This window comes from Amblyraja radiata, chromosome 17 (assembly GCF_010909765.2).
Source record: "Amblyraja radiata isolate CabotCenter1 chromosome 17, sAmbRad1.1.pri, whole genome shotgun sequence".
In the NCBI taxonomy this organism is placed as follows: domain Eukaryota; kingdom Metazoa; phylum Chordata; class Chondrichthyes; order Rajiformes; family Rajidae; genus Amblyraja; species Amblyraja radiata.
This window is the reverse complement of record NC_045972.1, coordinates 1,557,296-1,577,599: the sequence shown is the minus strand read 5'-3', so window position 1 is coordinate 1,577,599 and position 20,304 is coordinate 1,557,296. Positions and strand designations below refer to the sequence as shown.

At 48.2% G+C, this 20,304-nt stretch overlaps 2 protein-coding genes across 2 annotated transcripts; both read right to left on the bottom strand.

The window, feature by feature from the left end:
* Positions 1–15,271: 15,271 nt before the first annotated feature.
* On the bottom strand, positions 15,272–16,226 carry LOC116982400 (early nodulin-75-like). The gene is made up of 4 exons (XM_033035603.1): positions 15,979–16,226; positions 15,820–15,834; positions 15,536–15,774; positions 15,272–15,476 (listed from the first exon to the last, which is right to left on the bottom strand). The coding sequence occupies exons 1-4, from the start codon at positions 16,201–16,203 to the stop codon at positions 15,431–15,433; spliced, it is 525 nt and encodes a 174-aa protein (XP_032891494.1). The 5' UTR covers positions 16,204–16,226; the 3' UTR covers positions 15,272–15,430.
* A 44-nt stretch (positions 16,227–16,270) lies between these two features.
* Positions 16,271–20,125, bottom strand: cdh1 (cadherin 1). Its single transcript, XM_033035604.1, has 4 exons — positions 19,871–20,125; positions 18,054–18,187; positions 17,262–17,429; positions 16,271–16,526 (listed from the first exon to the last, which is right to left on the bottom strand). Exons 1-4 carry the CDS (start codon positions 19,902–19,904, stop codon positions 16,326–16,328), a joined length of 537 nt encoding a protein of 178 aa, XP_032891495.1. The 5' UTR covers positions 19,905–20,125; the 3' UTR covers positions 16,271–16,325.
* Positions 20,126–20,304: the final 179 nt, after the last annotated feature.

The window sequence follows — 20,304 nt, the reverse complement described above, 5'->3', positions numbered from 1 at the left end:
CCACCCCCACCCTCTCCCCTCCACCTCCTCCCTCCCACTCCCCCCACCTCCTCCCTTCTTCCTCACCCTCTCCCCTCCACCTCCCCCCTCCCTCACCCCTCCACCTCACCCCCTCCACCTTCCCCCTCCGCTTCCACCACCTCTCCCCACCCTCACCACCCCCTCCGCCTCCCCCTCCCCCTCCACCACCTTTCCCTCCCCCACCCCCACCTCACGCTCACCCCCACCGCCACCTCCGGCCATTGAGGAGATTGGAACTGTCTATGCAACCTCTACAGGTGCAGGTCAGGCATCAGTAACTGGTGGCATCTCCTACGCCCACGAACGAAGGAAATTACAGGGTGCGGACACTATCCGGTCCATCACGGGTACTGACCTCCCCACCATCGAAGGGATCTACAGGAGTCGCTGCCTCAAAAAAGCAGCCAGCATCATCAGCGACCCACACCACCCTGGCCACTCATCTCGCAACTCTGGTAGGAAGAATGAACAGGAGTCTGAAAACCATGAATGTCCTGGTTCAAGAACAGCTTCTCCCAACAACCATCAGGTTCTTGAACACTGCACAACACAAACCTCAGGACTGTGATGCGTCATTTATTTATTTGCCTCTGTACTCCACAATTTGAGATTTGTAATAGAAAAAAATCACATGTGGTTAAAGTGCACATTTTCAAATTTTATTAAAGGGTATTTTTATACATTTTGGTTTCACCATGTAGAAATTACACCTGTTTTTATACATAGTACTGCCACTTCAGGGCACCATAATGTTTGGGATACATGGCTTCACAGGTGTTTGTAATTGCTCAGGTGTGTTTAAATGCCTCCTTAATGCAGGTAACAGAGAGCTCTCAGCACCTGGTCTTTCCTCCAGTCTTTCCATCCCTTTGGAAACGTTTATTGCTGTTTATCAACATGAGGACCAAAGTTGTGCCAATGAAAGTCAAAGAAGCCATTATGAGACAGAGAAACAAGAACAAAACTGTTAGAGACATCAGCCAAACCTTAGGCTGACCAAAATCAACTGTTTGGAAATGGATAAAGGGGAGCCAGTGGATGTAGTGTATCTAGACTTTCAGAAAACCTTTGACAAGGTCCCGCACGGGAGACTGGTGACTAAAATTAGAGCACATGGTATTGAGGGTAGGGTGTTGACATGGATAGAAAATTGGTTGGCAGACAGGAATCAAAGAGTAGGAGTGAACGGGTCCTTTTCAGAATGGCAGGCAGTGGCGAGTGGAGTGCCGCAAGGCTCGGTGTTGGGGCCGCAACTGTTTACCAATAATATTAATGACTTGGAAGAGGGAATTAGGAGCAACACAAGCAAGTTTGTGGATGACACAAAGCTGGGTGGCAGTGTTAACTGTGAAGAGGATGTTAGGAGGTTGCAGGGTGACCTGGACAGGTTGAGTGAGTGGACAGATGCAGTATAATATAGATAAATGTGCGGTTATCCACTTTGGCGGCAAAAACAAGGGGGCAGATTATTATCTCAATGGGGATCGGTTAGGTAGGGGGAGGTGCAGCGAGACCTGGGTGTCCTTGTACACTGGTCACTGATCGTTTGTATTCAATGGAGTTTAGAAGGATGAGGGGGTATCTTATAGAAACATATAAAATTATAAAAGGACTGGAAAAGCTACATGCAAGAACAATGTTCCCAATGTTGGGCGAGTCCAGAACCAGGAACCACAGTCTTAGAATAAAGGGGAGGCCATTTAAGACTGAGGTGAGAAAAAACTTTTTCACCCAGAGAGTTGTGGATTTGTGGAATTCCCTGCCACATAGGGCAGTGGAGGCCAAATCACTGGATGGATTTAAGAGAGCGTTAGATGGAGCTCTAGGTGCTAGTGGAATCAAGGGATATGGGGAAAAGGCAGGCACGGGTTATTGATTGGGGGCGTTCAGCCATGATCGCAATGAATGGCGGTACTGGCAGTCAAGGAATACCTCCACAACTGATGACAGAAGAATTCTCTCTATAATAAAGAAAAATCCCCAAACACCTGTCCGACAAATCTTCAGGAGTCAGGTGTGGATTTGTCAATGACCACTGTCCACAGTAGACTTCATGAACAGAAATACAGAGGCTACACTGCAAGATGCAAACCTCTGGTTAGCCGCAAAAATAGGATGGCCAGGTTCCAGTTTGCCAGGAAGTACTTAAAAGAACAACCACAATTCTGGAAATAGGTCTTGTGGACAGATGAGATGAAGATTAACTTATATCAGAGTGATGGCAAAATCAAAGTATGGAGGAGAGAAGGAACTGCCCAAGATCCAAAGCATACCACCTCATCTGTGAATCATGGTGGTAGGGATGTTATGGCCTGGGCATGTATGGCTGCTGAAGGTACTGGCTCACTTATTTTCATTGATGATACAACTGCTGATGGTAGTAGCATAATGAATTCTGAAGGATATAGACACATCCTATCTGCTCAAGTTAAAACAAATGCCTCAAAACTCATTGGCCGGCGGTTCATTCTACAGCAAGACAATAATCCCAAACATACTGCTAAAGCAACAAAGGAGTTTTTCAAAGCTAAAAAATGGTTAATTCTTGAATGACCAAGTCAATCACCCGATCTGAACCCAATTGAGCATGCCTTTTATATGCTGAAGAGAAAACTGAAGGGGACTAGCCCCCAAAACAAGCATAAACTAAAGATGGCTGCAATACAGGCCTGGCAGAGCATCACCAGAGAAGACACCCAGCAACTGATGATGTCCATGAATCGCAGACTTCACGCAGTCATTGCATGCAAAGGATATGTAACAAAATACTAAACATGACTACTTTCATTTACATGACATTGCTGTGTCCCAAACATTATGGAGTCTTGAAATGGGGGGGACTATGTATAAACATAGCTGTAATAGCTACATGATGAAACCAAAATGGCCTTTGTTCAAATCTGACAATGTGCATTTTAAGCACATGTGATTGTTTCTATTACAAATCTCAAATTGTGGAGTACAGAGGCAAATAAATAAATGATAGGTTCTTGTCCCAAACATTGTGGAGGGCACTGTGTGTATGCTAATAGTTGAATGGGTCAGTTAAATTGCTGCAAGTAAACATTTCATTGTTCTGATACTAGTAATACAATTAAACACTCTCTGCTTTAAAATATTAAGAGAATGAAGAGATATCAGGCCAAGACTGTTGCCGAGGGAGATCAGCTGTGATCCACTGAACAGGAGATCTGGCACACGGGAACAAATTTCCAAGTTCCACAAGAATGAGGAACAGAGAACGATAGTAACATAGTGGGCCATTCAGCTCTTTGAACCTGTTCCTGCAAGCGACACCAACATGGCCAATCCTGTCTCAAATCATGTTCCCCTCTTGTGTTCTAGCCTGTCCTGGATGATGCCCGCCTGTAGCCTGTGCTGAGAAAGTGACTGCTCTAGCTTGTCCTGAGACCGTGATTGCTGTAGCCTCACACCCCACCTCCAGCTCTGCACTCCCTGTGTACAGTCATCGAGCCCTGTCACACCTCAGGTTCAGGTTTATTATTGTCAGGCTTACCAAAGTACAGTGAAGAGCTTTGTTATGTATGATTCCCAATAAAATCAGACAATACTGTACATTAATACAAGCAAGCCAAACTCAAGTACAATAGTTAGTAGCGTTTTTACAAAACCTACCATCAGCGGCGCTCCAGCTCTGCCACTGCCCGTGCTTGCGATTCCGCTTTGGGTGGAGGGGGAGGGGCATGATTAAAATGCAGGTTTGTATTGGTTGTCGGAGAGGGATTTCCTCGGGCTGCTAGCTGATGAAGAAAAATCGTTCGCGCTTCCCTTCCCGTTTTTTTTAAAGTTTGTGGACCATTGCGTTACTGGATTGAACTTAAACGTGACTAAAAACGCCTTCAACATCATGGATTGCAATATCAGGACAAAACAAAAGGTATGTCGTATATTTAACATATTATCTTGCTTTTTGGTGTGGCTTCATTTTAATCTTATGATGCAAAAAATCTTATTTAGGCCCTATGCGAATCGGCCATGTCTTGCCTGCCGATATGGGCTTGAAATTTATGGCAACAGCAACAGCAACATTCCAATCAATCACATTTTAGAAACATCCACTCAAGATAATCAAATTCATTATTTTATTGCACAATCATGTCATAAGAACATCTAAATCATCTATATTTTGTGTTATTGTCCATCCATGATCAATATTTTCATACCAAATATCTCAGTACAGTTTTAGTCAGATGTATTGTGCAAAAAATAATGATTTTGATTATCTTGAGAGTGGACGTTTCTGGATTAATTTATGGGAATTAAACATTAAATTCCTTTCATTTGGCATATAAATTCATGACAAAGTGAGATTTAAAAATCATGTTACATTGTGAATTCTTGTGTGAATGGGAATGTTTGTTATTTGGATACTTGGAAATGGATAGATGTTAAGATCTAATAATTGAATTTAGATGAATTTAATTGATTAGATGAAACTGATGAATATTATTTTTTTTGATGAGATTTGATGAATGATGAATATGAATTTTTTGTTGGGTATTTACTATTTGTTTTAGCGTTTAACTTTATAATTTCTACCTTTTTTCTAAAACTGCAAATAATAACTTGTTTCTGTTAATGCTGTTCAGTGTTTTTTTTCTTTACATTTTAAACATATAACCATATAACCATATAACAATTACAGCACGGAAACAGGCCATCTCGACCCCTCTAGTCCGTGCCGAACACATAGTCTCCCCTAGTCCCATATACCTGCGCTCAGACCATAACCCTCCATTCCTTTCCCATCCATATAACTATCCAATTTATTTTTAAATGATAAAAACGAACCTGCCTCCACCACCTTCACTGGAAGCTCATTCCACACAGCTACCACTCTCTGAGTAAAGAAGTTCCCCCTCATGTTACCCCTAAACTTCAGTCCCTTAATTCTCAAGTCATGTCCCCTTGTTTGAATCTTCCCTACTCTCAGTGGGAAAAGCTTTTCCACGTCAACTCTGTCTATCCCTCTCATCATTTTAAAAACCTCTATCAAGTCCCCCCTTAACCTTCTGCGCTCCAAAGAATAAAGCCCTAACTTGTTCAACCTTTCTCTGTAACTTAGTTGCTGAAACCCAGGCAACATTCTAGTAAATCTCCTCTGCACTCTCTCTATTTTGTTGACATCCTTCCTATAATTAGGCGACCAAAATTGTACACCATACTCCAGAATTGGCCTCACCAATGACTTGTACAATTTTAACATTACATCCCAACTTCTATACTCAATGCTCTGATTTATAAAGGCCAGCACACCAAAAGCTTTCTTTACCACCCTATCTACATGAGATTCCACTTTCATGGAACTGTGCACAGTTATTCCCAGATCCCTCTGTTCACCTACATTCTTCAATTCCCTACCATTTACCATGTACGTCCTATTTTGATTTGTCCTGCCAAGATGTAGCACCTCACACTTATCAGCATTAAACTCCATCTGCCATCTTTCAGCCCACTCTTCCAACTGGCATAAATCTCTCTGTAGACTTTGAAACTCTTCTTCATTACCCGCAACCCCACCTATCTTAGTATCATCTGCATACTTACTAATCCAATTTACCACACCATCGTCCAGATCATTGATGTACATGACAAACAACAGTGGACCCAACACAGATCCCTGTGGCACCCCACTCGTCACTGGCCTCCAACCTGACAAACAACCATCCACCATTACTCTCTGGCATCTCCCATTCAGCCACTGTTGAATCCATCTTGCTACTCCACCATTAATACCCAACCATTGAACCTTCTTAACCAACCTTCCATGAGGAACCTTGTCAAAGGCCTTACTGAAGTCCATATACACAACATCCACTGCTTTACCCTCATCAATTTCCCGAGTAACATCTTCAAAAAATTCAAGAAGATTAGTTAAACATGACCTTCCAGGCACAAATCCATGTTGACTGTTCCTAATCAGACCCTGTTTATCCAGATGCTTATATATATTATCTCTAAGTATTCTTTCCATTAATTTGCCCACCACTGACGTCAAACTAATAGGTCTATAATTGCTAGGTTTACTCTTAGACCCCTTTTTAAACAATGGCACAACATGCGCAGTACGCCAATCCTCCGGCACTATTCCCGTTTCTAATGACATTTGAAATATTTCTGCCATAGCCCCTGCTATTTCTACACTAACTTCCCTCAATGTCCTAGGGAATATCCTGTCCGGACCTGGAGACTTATCCACTTTTATATTTCTCAAAAGTGTCAGTACTTCCTCTTCTTTGATCCTCATAGTTTCCATAGCTACTCTACTTGTTTCCCTTACCTCACATAATTCAATATCCTTCTCCTTGGTGAATACCGAAGAAAAGAAACTGTTCAATATCTCCCCCATCTCTTTTGGCTCTGCAGATAGTTGGCCATTCTGACTCTCTAATGGACCAATTTTATCCCTCGTTATCCTTTTGCTATTAATATAGCGGTAGAAACCCTTCGGATTTACTTCTGAAGAAGAAATGCAAAATTGTCAATCCAAATGCCCAGCAAAAGAGACTGATTTAGACAGCATTCGCAGAGATTATCCGAATTTGGACTACTCCAAATGTGATGATCTACAGAACATTCTTAATGGGAAAGTAGTGGGCAGAAAGGCATGTCATGCGTGGTTTGAAGAGCAAAAACTTGTAGTTTACAATGCCAAAATTGAAAAGTTGAGGAAAAACAAGGTGTACAGAGTTGCTTATTGGGTACAATCTGAGGAGTATGATGATGCTACTGATTATTATATGCCAATGTACCAGCTAGCAACTGATCTTCTCCATAAAGACTTGGGCTTTTACTAGAAATTGTAATTTCTTTACTTATCTGTTACGAACTTACAGCATATAATACAATAATATTAAAGTTCTGATCTTGAGAATATCACATTTTGGAATTTTCAAGGCAGTCTGGATGTTTTTTTTACTATTTCCGTCACAACGGTCAATTTTGTAATTAGCTACAATTAGGTAACTAACTAATTATTTGCTTTAATTTCAGGTCATCCAAGTAAGATGTTTCATATTTGTTTCAAAATGCTTCAATCTACAATAACTGAACATTTCATTCAGTTCTCTTAATTTTTAAGAAAGTTATGGGCTTTTGACTGTCCTCGATCACAGCTTTTGTGTTAAGTCAATGGAAAAGCAATAGGGAACAAGATGCTAATTTCCGAGTATGAAAATTGCCATAACCTTTTTAATACTGAAGATATGAAAGTGAATTAGGTAGTTCTGTTTATGCTTTATCTGCTGGGATAAATTACAGGCTTGATTTTTAGAATCTCAAAATGTTGTAAGATACAGAATACAGAATATAGTTCTCAGCTTTGAAGTGCACCAGTTCCAGAGACAAAGTCCAATGTCCGCAATGGGGTAGAGGTGAATCAGACAGTACCCTAGCTTATGGAAGAACCATGCAGAAGCCTGATAACAGCGGTGAAAAAAAGCAGTTCCTGAGTCTGGCGATGCGTGCTTTGATGCTTCTGTACCTTCTTTCCGACGGGAGCGAGTAGAAGGAATGACTGGGGTGGGACATCTTTGTTTCAGTGAGACCATCTCTCACTGTTCTAACCACTCATGAATAGAGACCCAACCTCTCCTCCGTCTGGCAGCTTCGTGTCGCCCCACTGAGTTCCTCCAACAGGTTGTCTGTGGTTTTCTGTCTCCTTGTGTCAGAAGGCTGTGTGTAAACAGAACAGCTGGACCTGCCGCGGCCCCTCATGAGGGGGGAGGGGGAGACTAACGGGACTGTAGCGGCAGTTGCCAGCACCCGAGGGTGCGGTGGTCAGGTGGGAACCGAGGAGGCAGAATCCGTCCTTATGCCGGCTCTCTGGATCAGCAGCGGCTTTTGAATGAATCGTTGACGACCTCCACAGGTACTGACTGACCTGCCGAGTGTTGCAGCATGTCCCGTTAGTTCTCAGCAGGCAGTGAGCCCGGGCCCAGTTTCTGAGTCACCTCAATATTAATTTTGTTTTGGGCATCAGTGGAGCACCAACATATACAGAACATCCGTCTCCTCAGAGTTAGACAACACAGAAACAGGCCCTTCGGCCCAACCCGTCCTTGCCAACCCATCTATGCTAGTTCCATATACCTTCTGTTGGCCCATGTCCCTCTAAACCTTTCCCATCCATGTATGTTCATAAGTTATAGGAACATTCGGCCCATCGTCTACTCTGCCATTCAATCATGGCTGATCTATGTTTCCCTCTCAAACTCCATTCTCCTGCCTTCTCCCCATAACAACTGACACCCTCGCTAATCAACAATCTCAAACTGCACCTTAAAAATACCCAATGACTTGGTCCCCACAGTTGTCTGCATCTGTCCAGATGTCTTTTAAATTATGTTATAGTTCCTGCCTCAACTACCTCCTCTGACAGCTCGTTCCTTACACCCACAACCCTCTGTGTGGAAAAGTTACCACTCAGGTTCTCATTAAATCTTTCCCCCCTCACCTTAAACCAGTGTCCTCTGGTTCTTGATTCCACTACTATGGATAAAAGACTATGTATTTGTCCTATCTATTCCACTCATTACTTTATAGGGAGGTTTCACGGCAGTCGGGCACGACCCATGACCCGTACTGTTGCTACGCTACTCCAAATGGAGTACACGCGATGAACTGCAGGTAGGCACTTACCATTGTTTCCAGCGTAGCAGGCCCGTTAAAACCCGCTGAAATTGTCAATTTTTGCGCTGTAAATAATTATGGAAATCAGGATAAGTGTGTGAGACATTTAGCCTACTTCAGAATTCCAAAAGTGAGGAGAAATGACGGTAGATAGAAGCGAGAGCAGAAGGGACAACAACAGCCCGAGTGCTTAGCGAACATTGGCCGTTTGCTCACTGCATTTCATCAACAGTAAGGCAGTATTTGTGTGTTTTCTTGATTCCTTTGGCATCTAAAAGGTTTCAGAAGATAAATCTGGCTGTAATTTTTTTAAATCGCCCATGGTTCTCGTGGGTTTTTACATACAAAATGAAAACGCATCTGAAGAAAAATTTACAGCCAGATTTATCACTTCTGAGAATTTTTAGATACCAAAGGAATCAAGAAAAAACGCAAATAATGCCTTACTTGATGAAATGCAGTGAGCAAACGCGATAATTCCCAATATTTTCAATGTTTACCAAGCACTTTAGCTGCTGTAGTCCCTTCAGTTCTCGCTTCCCTATACCTTAATTTCACTTCACGTTTGGAATTCTGAAGTTGGGTACATGTCTCTCACACTTACCCCGACTCCCACTTTTTTTCAGCGCAGAAATTCAACATTTTACTTCGGAGTCACGTAAGTGACTATGTGAAGAACCCCGCCAGGACGCATGCGTGTCATATCGCTTTCACGCTTGCGAAACGACAAGCGGGGTGGAGCGTTCCTCCGCAGTGGTAAGTTTGAAACCGCGACCTGCAGGTAAGTGATTTACTCTGCGGTAGTGTTTGTCCCCGCGCTGTTTTTACACGGGGGGGGGGGAGGGAAGCTGGACAAAATAGTGTCCACAAGTGCTGCGAGTGAAGCTGGCTGGGGAGGACCTCAAAGTTGCGGGAGCCAGCAGCAGCTGAAGGTACAAGCTCCGTAAGTGGGATCAGCTGTGCCGACTTTTGGTCCCGCGCCGGCCAGAACACCACGGCCGGGCGGGAGACTATTCAGAATGGGGCCGTTGACTTTGACAAGTCAAAACAGCAGGAGGCAGGGTGGAACGACGTTCCCCCGTAGCGACAGTTTAAACCTGGACCTGCAGGTAAGTGAAACTGCGGTCTTTATTCTCCCCATACTGTTTCACAGGTGGGGAAACATGGAGGGCTGTGCAAACAACGGCAGGCGGCACAGGAATCACCCGTAAGGGAACAGCTGTGCCCGACTTCGCCCCCGCACCGGCCAGATTAAACACCATGGCTGGGCGGGAGACTATACAGAACGAAGCCGTTGGCTTTGACATGTCAAAACGGCAGGAGAGGGGTGGAAGGACGTTCCCCCTTAACGGCAAGTTTTAAGCCTGGACCTGCAGGTAAGTGATACTGCGGTCTTTATTGTTCCCATACTGTTCTACAGGTGAGGGAAACATGCACAAGGCAAAGAAGTCGACCAGAGCTGGCGGGGGAACACCGCGGAGTTGCGGACGCCAGCAGCGGCCGGCGGCACAGGAATCACCCGTAAGGGAACAGCTGTGCCCGACTTCGCCCCCGCACCGGCCAGATTAAACACTGCGTCTGGGCGGGAAGGCAAGAAGAAAACCAAAAGAGTCGAGGACTGATGTCCGACTTTGGGCGGCCAGCGACCGTGAGCGCTGGAGCCGGTTGGAGCGGCTTATGGAGCCGAGCTCCAACATGACAGACTCCGGGAGAGGAGTCTGGTCACCGTGGGGATATAAAAAACACCCACAGCAGCACCTTACGTAGGGCTGCACAGTGCATCTCCCTCGTCAGAGGGGAGTACTGGGGGGTCAATTCTGGGCTGACCCTGAAGAGGGGTTTTGTCGATCAAAACTACAAGTGTGCAGGGGGTGCAGGAAGGCAAAATCTACTGGTCATGGTGTCCAAATACATACAGCCAGACCACGATGGACACCACTGTAAAAATACTTGGGACCAGGAAACTGCGCATCCCTGAATGTTCCAGTCATGGAAATAGCATCTGGAAACATGTCGGTGCAGGACTTAGGAAAGCCCTGGGGCTCATAAAGGCGACAACATTAAGGATCTCCTACAGCCAAAGACAGCACCCTTATGCACCCACCAGCAGAACAAGAGAAGCTGGTGAAAGCTCAAAGGCCGGGCATACAGGACAGCGGTCTTTTAGACCATAGCCCAGACCGGCCTTTCTGGAAGATGCGCAAACCCCCAACCCAAAAACAAACCCAGACACCAGCGCCTCAACCTCCACGAAGACCACACAGAAGAAGCAAACTTCCACTGGTAACAATGGAGGTAGGTGGGTCTGATCCCTTACAAATTATAGGAAGAGTGGATAATACACACATTGGTGGGAGATTACACTCTTTTGGATACATGGTGTATATTAACTACAGACACTTATATCCTAAGCAGTATCCAGGGATATACCATTGAATTGTGCAAAAGGGGTAATGGGTAAACCCAACACGATTGGCTGGAATTTGTGTCTTATATCTTTACCAAAAACAAAATAGATGGTGACAGTCGCATCATCATCGAATTGACCAAATTGAATACATTGTACTATATATTCAGTACAAAATGGGAACTGGTAACTGCTAAAGGACTGATTTCCAAAGGCTACTCCATGGCTAGCATCGACCTAAAAGATGCTTACTATTCAGTGCCTACACGGACTGATCACAAAGGTTATTTTTTTTTTTTTTATTAAAAAAATTCAACTGGATGGGGCAGCTCTGGCAGTATAGAGCTCTACCAAATACATAATCATATGATCATACTAATTGTGGGCATAACTTTGGAGTTGGCCTAACTAACTGGGGTTATCATCCATCCAGTTAAATCTAAACTAACGCCTACCAACATAATGGATTATTTGGGGTTTACTATTGACAGCTCACATGTCGGTGACTTTACCAAAGGACAAGGCTACAGTCTTAACTGAGGCCTGCAACAACCCCACTGACATCAGTGAACCGTCTATCAGATTGGTAGCAAGTATAATTGGCATATAGTGTCTGCCTTTCCAGCCACACAATTTGGACCTTTGTATTACCAAAAATCTACAAAGGGCAAAAATACAAACACTCAAAGTTAATACTGGTCATTTCGACAGATCAATCAAAGCTTATGGAATTAAAATGGTGGAGGGATAACATTCGGCATTGTTCCAACCCTATCGTTATCAGCAAACCCTTGGTGCTACAAACTGATGCCAGTGCGCTTGGTTGGGGTACTACCAATTTCCATCTCCATCTGTGGAGGTAGATGAAAGGCACAGGAGGCATCATTATCACAGACACTGGGCATAAACTACCTGGAAATGTGGGGTGCGTTCTATGGCCTAAAGTCATACTGCTCTGGGATAAATCACGTGACTACAGAGTGACAATCTGACTAATACAATTTGGTAATGGTGTATCCAGAGAAATATTGGAATATCAGCTACTTACCTACCAGGTAACCCAAAATTCAGTGACAGACATCAGGTCACGCAAATTCAATAAAATAAGACTTAATCACCAGTTACCAAACTGTGTTTCTTGGGAACCAGACCCTGGGACAGCAGGGACAGATGCTTTTCACTGCATTGAGGGGGCAATTGTTTATGCATTCTCTCCTTTTCTGCATCATCAGTCGGGTATTATGAAAAAATACAACAAGACTCAGCGTCTGTTAATTGGTAGTGCCGATTGGCCTACTTAACCATGGTTCCCTGTGATACTCAACATGGGTTTTAACCATGCATCACCATCCTGAAACAACCAGAATATTGGTTCATCCCGGAACAACAACATCCCGTAACAAACAACAAACCTATCAATTTGTAGAGTCTAAAGAAACCTCTACTGCAACTGGGACTGGCGGACCAAACATTGAACATTATCTCAGCGGGCCACAGACAGTCCACCAAAAACTATATCTGGTATACATCAGGAAATGGGAGATATATTGTCACAGAAACAACATCACCTACAGTTTGATGAACATAATGTCTGTTCTCGAATTCCTGGCAGGCCTCCATTATGATGAGGGGCTCAGTTACAGTGCCATTAACTGCGCCAGAAGTGCCCTTTCAACATATCTATGGCGAGGATCAGAGCGTCATTCTGTTGGGACTCACCCCTGGTAACCAAACTTATGAGGGGAATTTTTAATATCAATCCCCCAAGAACCAGGTACTCTAAATGGGATATGAGTATTGCCCTAATGTTGCTAAGGAATTGGTCTCCAGCAACAGCTCTGTCCCTGCAAAGACTGACGCACAAAACAGTCATGCTGATGGCTTTGGTCACGGCACTAAGGGTACAGTCGTACATAAGTTAAGGCTGGACTATATGACTTCTTCAACAGGAATATAACGTTTCATATTACGAATTAGTCAAACAGAATCATCAGGCCTCAAAATAGAATTTAGGGATAACCCTACAGATATCGTCTCTGTATAATAAGACAATTATTGTTCTATATGGAGAACACCAAAAACATCTGAGGCTATGCGATGGCACTACTAATCAGCCACAAACAAACCCACAAAAAAAGTGTTGGTTCAAACTATTTCCAGATGGCTGAAACTGGTTTTAACAACAGCTGGGGTGGATACTAACATATTCAAATCTTATTCCACCATGGGCTGCAACTACATCGGCAGCTATGGAGTTGGATGTACCAATGAACCAAATCCTCGAGACAGCAGGATGGATCAGGGGAAAATGTTCCAACTATTCTACCACAAACCAGTAGTTAAACTGGAACTTTGCAGAGCCAATTTTAAGTTCTGTAATATAATTTCACCCCATAAATAGGGGCTATAATTTGTTGTTAACAATTTACCATGGATTTCAATGTTGGATTCATGTCTAAACATGTTAACACAATTCCTCCCACAGTCAATTAAGGCAGATGTGATGCATGGACTCGTTTCCACGGCATGAAATCACAGAGCTTTGAAATCTTCACGTAGTCACTCACGTGACTCCGAAGTAAAATAGTAAGATTAAACGAGGACTTACCAGTTCAAAGTTTGATCGTTATTTTATGAGGAGTACGTTGAGGGAATACGTGCCCTCCGCTCCCACCCTTGATCATATACTCAACTGGTATTTTCTTCTCTAATCTTACTATGTTCAGTCATTACAGTTATCTGTGATTTCACACCGCTGCTTTGAAGAATGACACGCATGCGTCCTGGCGGGGTTCTTCACGTATTCCCTCAACGTACTCCTCATAAAATAACGATCAAACTTCGAACTGGTAAGTTCTCGTTTAATCTTACTATTTTGGCGGTTTTTAACAGGTAGGAAAGTACGCGTTTCTAGCATTAATAACATATACCGGAAGTGACGGATGTCTTCCAGTTGGATTTAGCGGCTCCGTGCATCGAGCCCTATGACCCAGTGACCTTACGTGCAACCTCCCTATATACCAGTATAAGATCACCCCTCAGCCTCAATGCTGCCCTACATCTCCCCGCCCTTGTGCTCCTCAATCCTCTACTCTTGCCGGTGGCTTGGACACGAACGAGACGAGGTTTGTCAGTTACATTTATTGAAATTCTTAAACATACATTGTTGTCATGACGGTGGGGGGTCCCAGAGACTGGGAGGGGGGCGTCTGACCCAGGATCACGAACCTGGCTGGGGCAGCAGTCTGTCAGTGGGGCAGCTTCATCACCAGTGCAGCGGCAGAGCCGGGAGCAGCCAAGGATGCCAGGGGAGGGGCCGGCGATTGGGGGGGGGGGGCTCCAGAGAGTGGCCCCACCAATGACCACCCAGTCTGACTAAACCCCAGCTCTCCACACACTCCCCAGACCCTGCTCTCCTTCCCCAGCCCACGCCCACCTACGCACATTAACGCCGTCATCTCTGTCCACACTGCTGACTCAATCTCGGACCCCTCCTCACTCTCTCCATCTCCCCTCCTCACTCTCCCCATCTCCCCTCCTCACTCTCCCTGCCTCCCCCTCCTCACTGTCCCTGTCTCCCCCTCCTCACTCTCCCTGTCTCACGCTCCCCCTCTCCCCTCCTCACTCTCCCTGTCTCCCCCTCCTCACTCTCCCTGTCTCCCCTCCTCACTCTCCCTGTCTCCCCCTCCTCACTCTCCCTGTCTCCCCCTCCTCACTCTCCCTGTCTCCCCCTCCTCACTCTCCCTGCCTCCCCTCCTCACTCTCCCTGTCTCCCCCTCCTCACTCTCCCAGCCTCCCCCTCCTCACTCTCCCCCGCCTCCCCTCCTCACTCTCCCCGTCTCCCCCTCCTCACTCTCCCCCGTCTCCCCCTCCTCACTCTACCCGTCTCCCCCTCCTCACTCTCCCCGTCTCCCCCTCCTCACTCTCCCTGTCGCCCCCTCCTCACTCTCCCTGTCTCCCCCTCCTCACTCTCCGTCTCCCCCTCCTCACGCTCCCCATCTCCCCTCCTCACTCTCGCCCTCCTCACTGCCTCACCCTCAGCTCACCTCCCTGACTACCTCTCACACTTCCTCGACCCTCTCCCTGTGACGTGCCCCCCTTCCCCATCTCCCTCTCGCCCGACCCTATCCTAGTGACCTATCCGCTAGACCTTCTCCCGCCGACTATCTCCCCACCCTCCAATCCCCAGTCTCCCCCCAACCCTACCACCCCCTGATGTGTGCAGGGAAGGTGTCAGCGACTTCGCGTTCAGACACCCCCCCCCCCCCCCCATCCCGTAAGCCCCCACCCGTGGTCCCGGCCATCTCTCGGTTCACGACAGGGAATCAATTGAGAAGGTTCGTGATTTGTTCAGACAGGACAAATGCTGAAGGGATCCATGTGTCTGGGCTCCGGGGTCCGTGTGTCTGGGCTCCTTGTGTCTGTGGTCCGTGTGTCTGGGCTCCGTGTGTCTGTTGTCCGTGGTCCGTGTGTCTGGGCAACGTGTGTTTGGGCTCCGTGTGTCTGGGCTCCGTGTGTCTGGGCTCCGTGTGTCTGGGCTCCGTGTGTCTGGGCAACGTGTGTCTGGGCAACGTGTGTCTGGGCTCCGTGTGTCTGGGCTCCGTGTGTCTGGGCAACGTGTGTCTGGGCTCCGTGTGTCTGGGCTCCGTGTGTTTGGGCAACGTGTGTCTGGGCTCCGTGTGTCTGGGCTCCGTGTGTTTGGGCAACATGTGTCTGGGCTCCGTGTGTTTGGGCAACATGTGTCTGGGGTCCGTGTGTTTGGGCAACATGTGTCGGGTCCGTGTGTCTGGGCTCCGTGTGTTTGGGCAACATGTGTCGGGTCCGTGTGTCTGGGCTCCGTGTGTCTGGGCAACATGTGTCGGGTCCGTGTGTCTGGGCTCCGTGTGTCTGGGCAACATGTGTCTGGGGTCCGTGTGTCTGGACTCCGTGTGTCTGGGCAACGTGTGTCTGGGCTCCGTGTGTTTGGGCAACATGTGTCTGGGCTCCGTGTGTTTGGGCAACATGTGTCTGGGGTCCGTGTGTTTGGGCAACATGTGTCTGGGGTCCGTGTGTCTGGGCTCCGTGTGTTTGGGCAACATGTGTCTGGGGTCCGTGTGTCTGGGCTCCGTGTGTTTGGGCAACATGTGTCGGGTCCGTGTGTCTGGACTCCGTGTGTCTGGGCTCCGTGTGTCTGGACTCCGTGTGTCTGGGGTCCGTGTGTCTGGGCAACGTGTGTCTGGGGTCCGTGTGTCTGGGCTCCGTGTTCCTACGCAGCACTGTACATGTCCGCGAGTTTCTTGAAGCGAGGGCCCCAGTCGCTGAGGTAGTCGTACTCCTGGTCAGAGTCGGAGCCGCGGGACGAGATGGAGCTCAGGCTCTCGGCCACAGAGCCCTCGCCCTCAAGGTCGTAGATCAGCGCCGTGTCGTACGGAGGGGCGTTCGGGTCCGTGTCGGCCGCGTGTAATCCCTGTGTATAGTGCAGACCAGAGTCACATGTGTGTGTGTCGCTGTGAGTCACATGTGTGTGTGTCGCTGTGTTACACGCGTGCGTGTGTGTGCGTGGTGTCATGTGTGTGTGTGGTGGTCTTGTATGTGTGTGTAGCCGTGTGCGTGTGTATGTGTGGTGTTATGTATGTGGCGGTCTTACACGTGTGTGTGTGTGTCCGTGTTACATGTGCGTGTGGCGGACTTACATTTGTGTGTGGCTGTGTTACATATGTGTGTGGGTATCTTACACGTGTGTGTGGCTGTGTTACATATGTGTGTGGGTATCTTACACGTGTGTGTGTGTGTGGCTGTATTACACGTGTGTGTGCCGGTTTTGCGTGCATTGCAGCGCATTTCCCAGCTTCGGATACAGTGCCCAGCTACCAACAACCGGCGGCCCCGCCCGCCCGCAGCAACACCCACCGCGGGGCTGGGCGGGGCGAATGGCCGGATTGGCCGTGGAGTGGGTTGGGGGGAGGGGGTACCAGTCGCCGACATGCTCCGACACAGGGAGGGGTGGGGGGAGGCCGGTCGGTAGGTGGAGGGAGGGGGAGGGTACCGGCCGGTTACCAGAGGTGGGACAGGCCGCATACAGCTATTATTACAGGGAAACGGAGCCCGTGCTCTCCCAGTGGTCAGGGCGGGGGCCACTCTGGAGGGGTGGAGGAGGGTCGGGGAGGGGGGGAGAGATTCCGCGCCGCGACCACACACCCACCTGGTTGATGAAGTCCTCGATGTTGCTGGGGTCGGAGGGGGGGCTGCGGGGGTAGCGAGACTGGCCGCGGGCACACGGCGTGTCCCTCCGGATGGGCTGCTTGCTGCCGCTCCTGGTCCGGGGCAGGGCATCGCCCGGGTTCCTCAGCTCTTCAATGTTGAAGGCATCCTGGGGGAGTTAGCGGACACACAGCCATCAGCATCACAGCACCACACCGCCGTTCAGGGGCACTCGCTTCCGTCCTTGCACCGACATTGGGGGGGAGGGCTGGCGACATGGTGCTACGGTTGTGCAGACGGTGGTGGAGCCGCTCGGTGCCGTGTGCGAGTGTGGGGCCACCGGCAGCGAGATGATGAAGCTGTAATTCGCCGGGTTGTGCCGGGCGCAGAGGGTTGAGGTGTCGGGAGATGGGACAGATATGGGCGCTGTCCTTAGTGGGAGGTGGCTGAGGGGTGACCTGTAGAGATTTATCAAATCATGAGGGGTGGAGATCAGGTCCATGTCTTTGTCCCCACGGGAGGGGAATCAAGAACTGGAGGGTGAGGGGGGCGAGATTGCAGAGGGACCTCGGGACACAGAGGGTAATGTTCGGAACAATAGATGCATTATAGAGGACAGTATATGGATAGTGGAGAGACGGGACAAACGGGCAGATGACACTGGTGTAGATGGGGCATCTTGGTCGGCACAGATGGGTTGGCAATGGCTGTGAATTTACAGGGGGGGGGGTGCTGAGATTTTCCCGTGGTGTGTGGCCCGGGGGGGGGGGGGTGGGGTGGAGGTTCCGCCTACCTGGTCTTCCTCGCCCCCACCCTGCTCGTCATAGTTGAGGATGTTGTCGCGGACGTCGTCGTCGGAGGCGGCGAGAAGCCCCTTGCGGTGGCGGCGGCGGAACCGCTCCGTGACCAGTAGCAACAGCAGCAGGGCTGTGGGTCAGGCAGAGGTCAGAGCGGGTCAAGCAGAGGTCAGAGCGGGTCAAGCAGAGGTCAGAGAGGGTCAGGCAGAAGTCAGAGCAGGTCAAGCAGAGGTCAGAGTGGGTCAGGCAGAGGTCAGAGCGGGTCAGGCAGAGGTCAGAGCGGGTCAGGCAGAGGTCAGTGTGTAGGAAGGAACTGTAGTTCGACACAAAATGCTGGAGTAACTCAGCGGGACAGGCAGCATCTCTGGAGAGAAGGAATGGGTGGCGTTCCGGGTCGAGACCTATAGGGTGATTTCACGAAAGGTCACTGGAGCGTAAATCCCCACTCACGTGACCGAAAATTTTAACTGGGGGACAAGCGTCACTTCCGGTACATGTTAGTGAATGGGAAAACACGCAGTTTCACACCCGTTAAAAACATCGAAAACGGCCCGTTTTTGAGCTGCAATTAACTGTACCAGTCGGGGTGACCGTGAGGAACAGCTACCTAAATTTACAGTCCAAATAAATGATGGAAACTAAGGTAAATACAAGAGCGAGCTGAAGGTGTGAAAAAGGCGGAAGTGCTAGCCGACATTTTTCGTGGAGATTTAAAGTTCCAAAATATCGGGAATTATCGCGTTTGCTCGCTGCATTTCATCAAAAGTGGCATTATTGACTTGTTATCTTTATTCATTTGTTAGATGAAAAGTATTAAAAGTTAGAAACCCGTCAGTAAAATTGCAAAATCGCCCATGGTTCTCAGGTGGGTTTTAACATGCAAAATGAACACGCTTCTGAAGCTCCATTTACCATTTAAATAATCGTAAACTCTCAATGCGTTTTGAAATCAATTTTACTGAGATGCAAGCTTACGATTATTTAAATGGAATTATTTCTAACTTTTAATACTTTTCATCTAACAAATGAATAAAGATAACAAGTCAATAATGCCACTTTTGATGAAATGCAGCGAGCAAACGCGATAATTCCCGATATTTTGGAACTTTAAATCTCCACGAAAAAATGTCGGCTAGCACTTCCGCCTTTTTCACCTTCAGCTCCCTCTTGTATTTACCTTAGTTTCCATCTTTTTTTTTTTACTGTAAATTTAGGTAGCTGTTCCTCACGGTCACCCCGACTGGTACAGTAAATTGCAGCTCAAAAACTGGCCGTTTTCGATGTTTTTAACGGGTGTGAAAGTGCGTGTTTTCCCATTCAGTAACATGTACCGGAAGTGACGCTTGTCCCCCAGTTAAAAATTTCGGTCACGTGAGTGGGGATTTACGCTCCAGTGACCTTTCGTGAAATCACCCTATAGACTGAGAGTCAAGGGAGAGAACTAGTGATGTGGAAGGGTTAGGTGTAAAAACGACAGATCAAAGCAGATGTTGCCACGTCTGAAGAAGGGTCTCGACCCGAAACGTCACCCATTCCTTCTCTGCAGAGATGGTGCTGCCTGTCTCGCTGAGTTACTGCGGAATTTTGTGTGTACATCGGGAGAGGTCAGAGCGAGTCCGGGAGCACAACAGTGGGAAGGACAGTATTGAGGGAGCGCCGCGCTGTGGGAGGAGGAGGCCTCTGTGGAATAAAGGAGGGAGGTATGTTCCGCGGGGGGGGGGGGGGGGGGGGGGGGTGGGGGGGGGGGGGGGGGGGTGGGGGGTTGGGTTGTCTGTCCCGGGGGGTGAGTAGGGGGGGGAGGGGTGTTACTCACACAGGAGGACCAGGGCGCTGCTGAGGATCACCATCCAGGCGGCGAGGCTCAGTCCCAGCCGAGCCGCAGTCACGGCCCCCAGTCCGGGCGAACACGCCTCTGCCCCGCGGCAGTCACACACGGTCACGTTGAGCCCATATTCCCGGGACAGGCGCGGCTGCCCCGAGTCGCTGACACGGATCCACACGCCGTAAGTTCCCTCGCCGATGTCGGGTGCAGCGGCCAGGCGGGCGTGTGTGTCTGTGGAGAGGCGGCAACCCGCACCTCAGTCTCCCCTCAACACCCCCTCACTCCCAGAGATCCCCCTCCAAAATACACCTCCACACACACTCCCACAGACTTACCCCTTCACACACTCACGCACCCCCCCCACACACACACACCCTCCCCCTCCCCCCACACACACACTCAACCCCCCCCCCCCACACACGTGG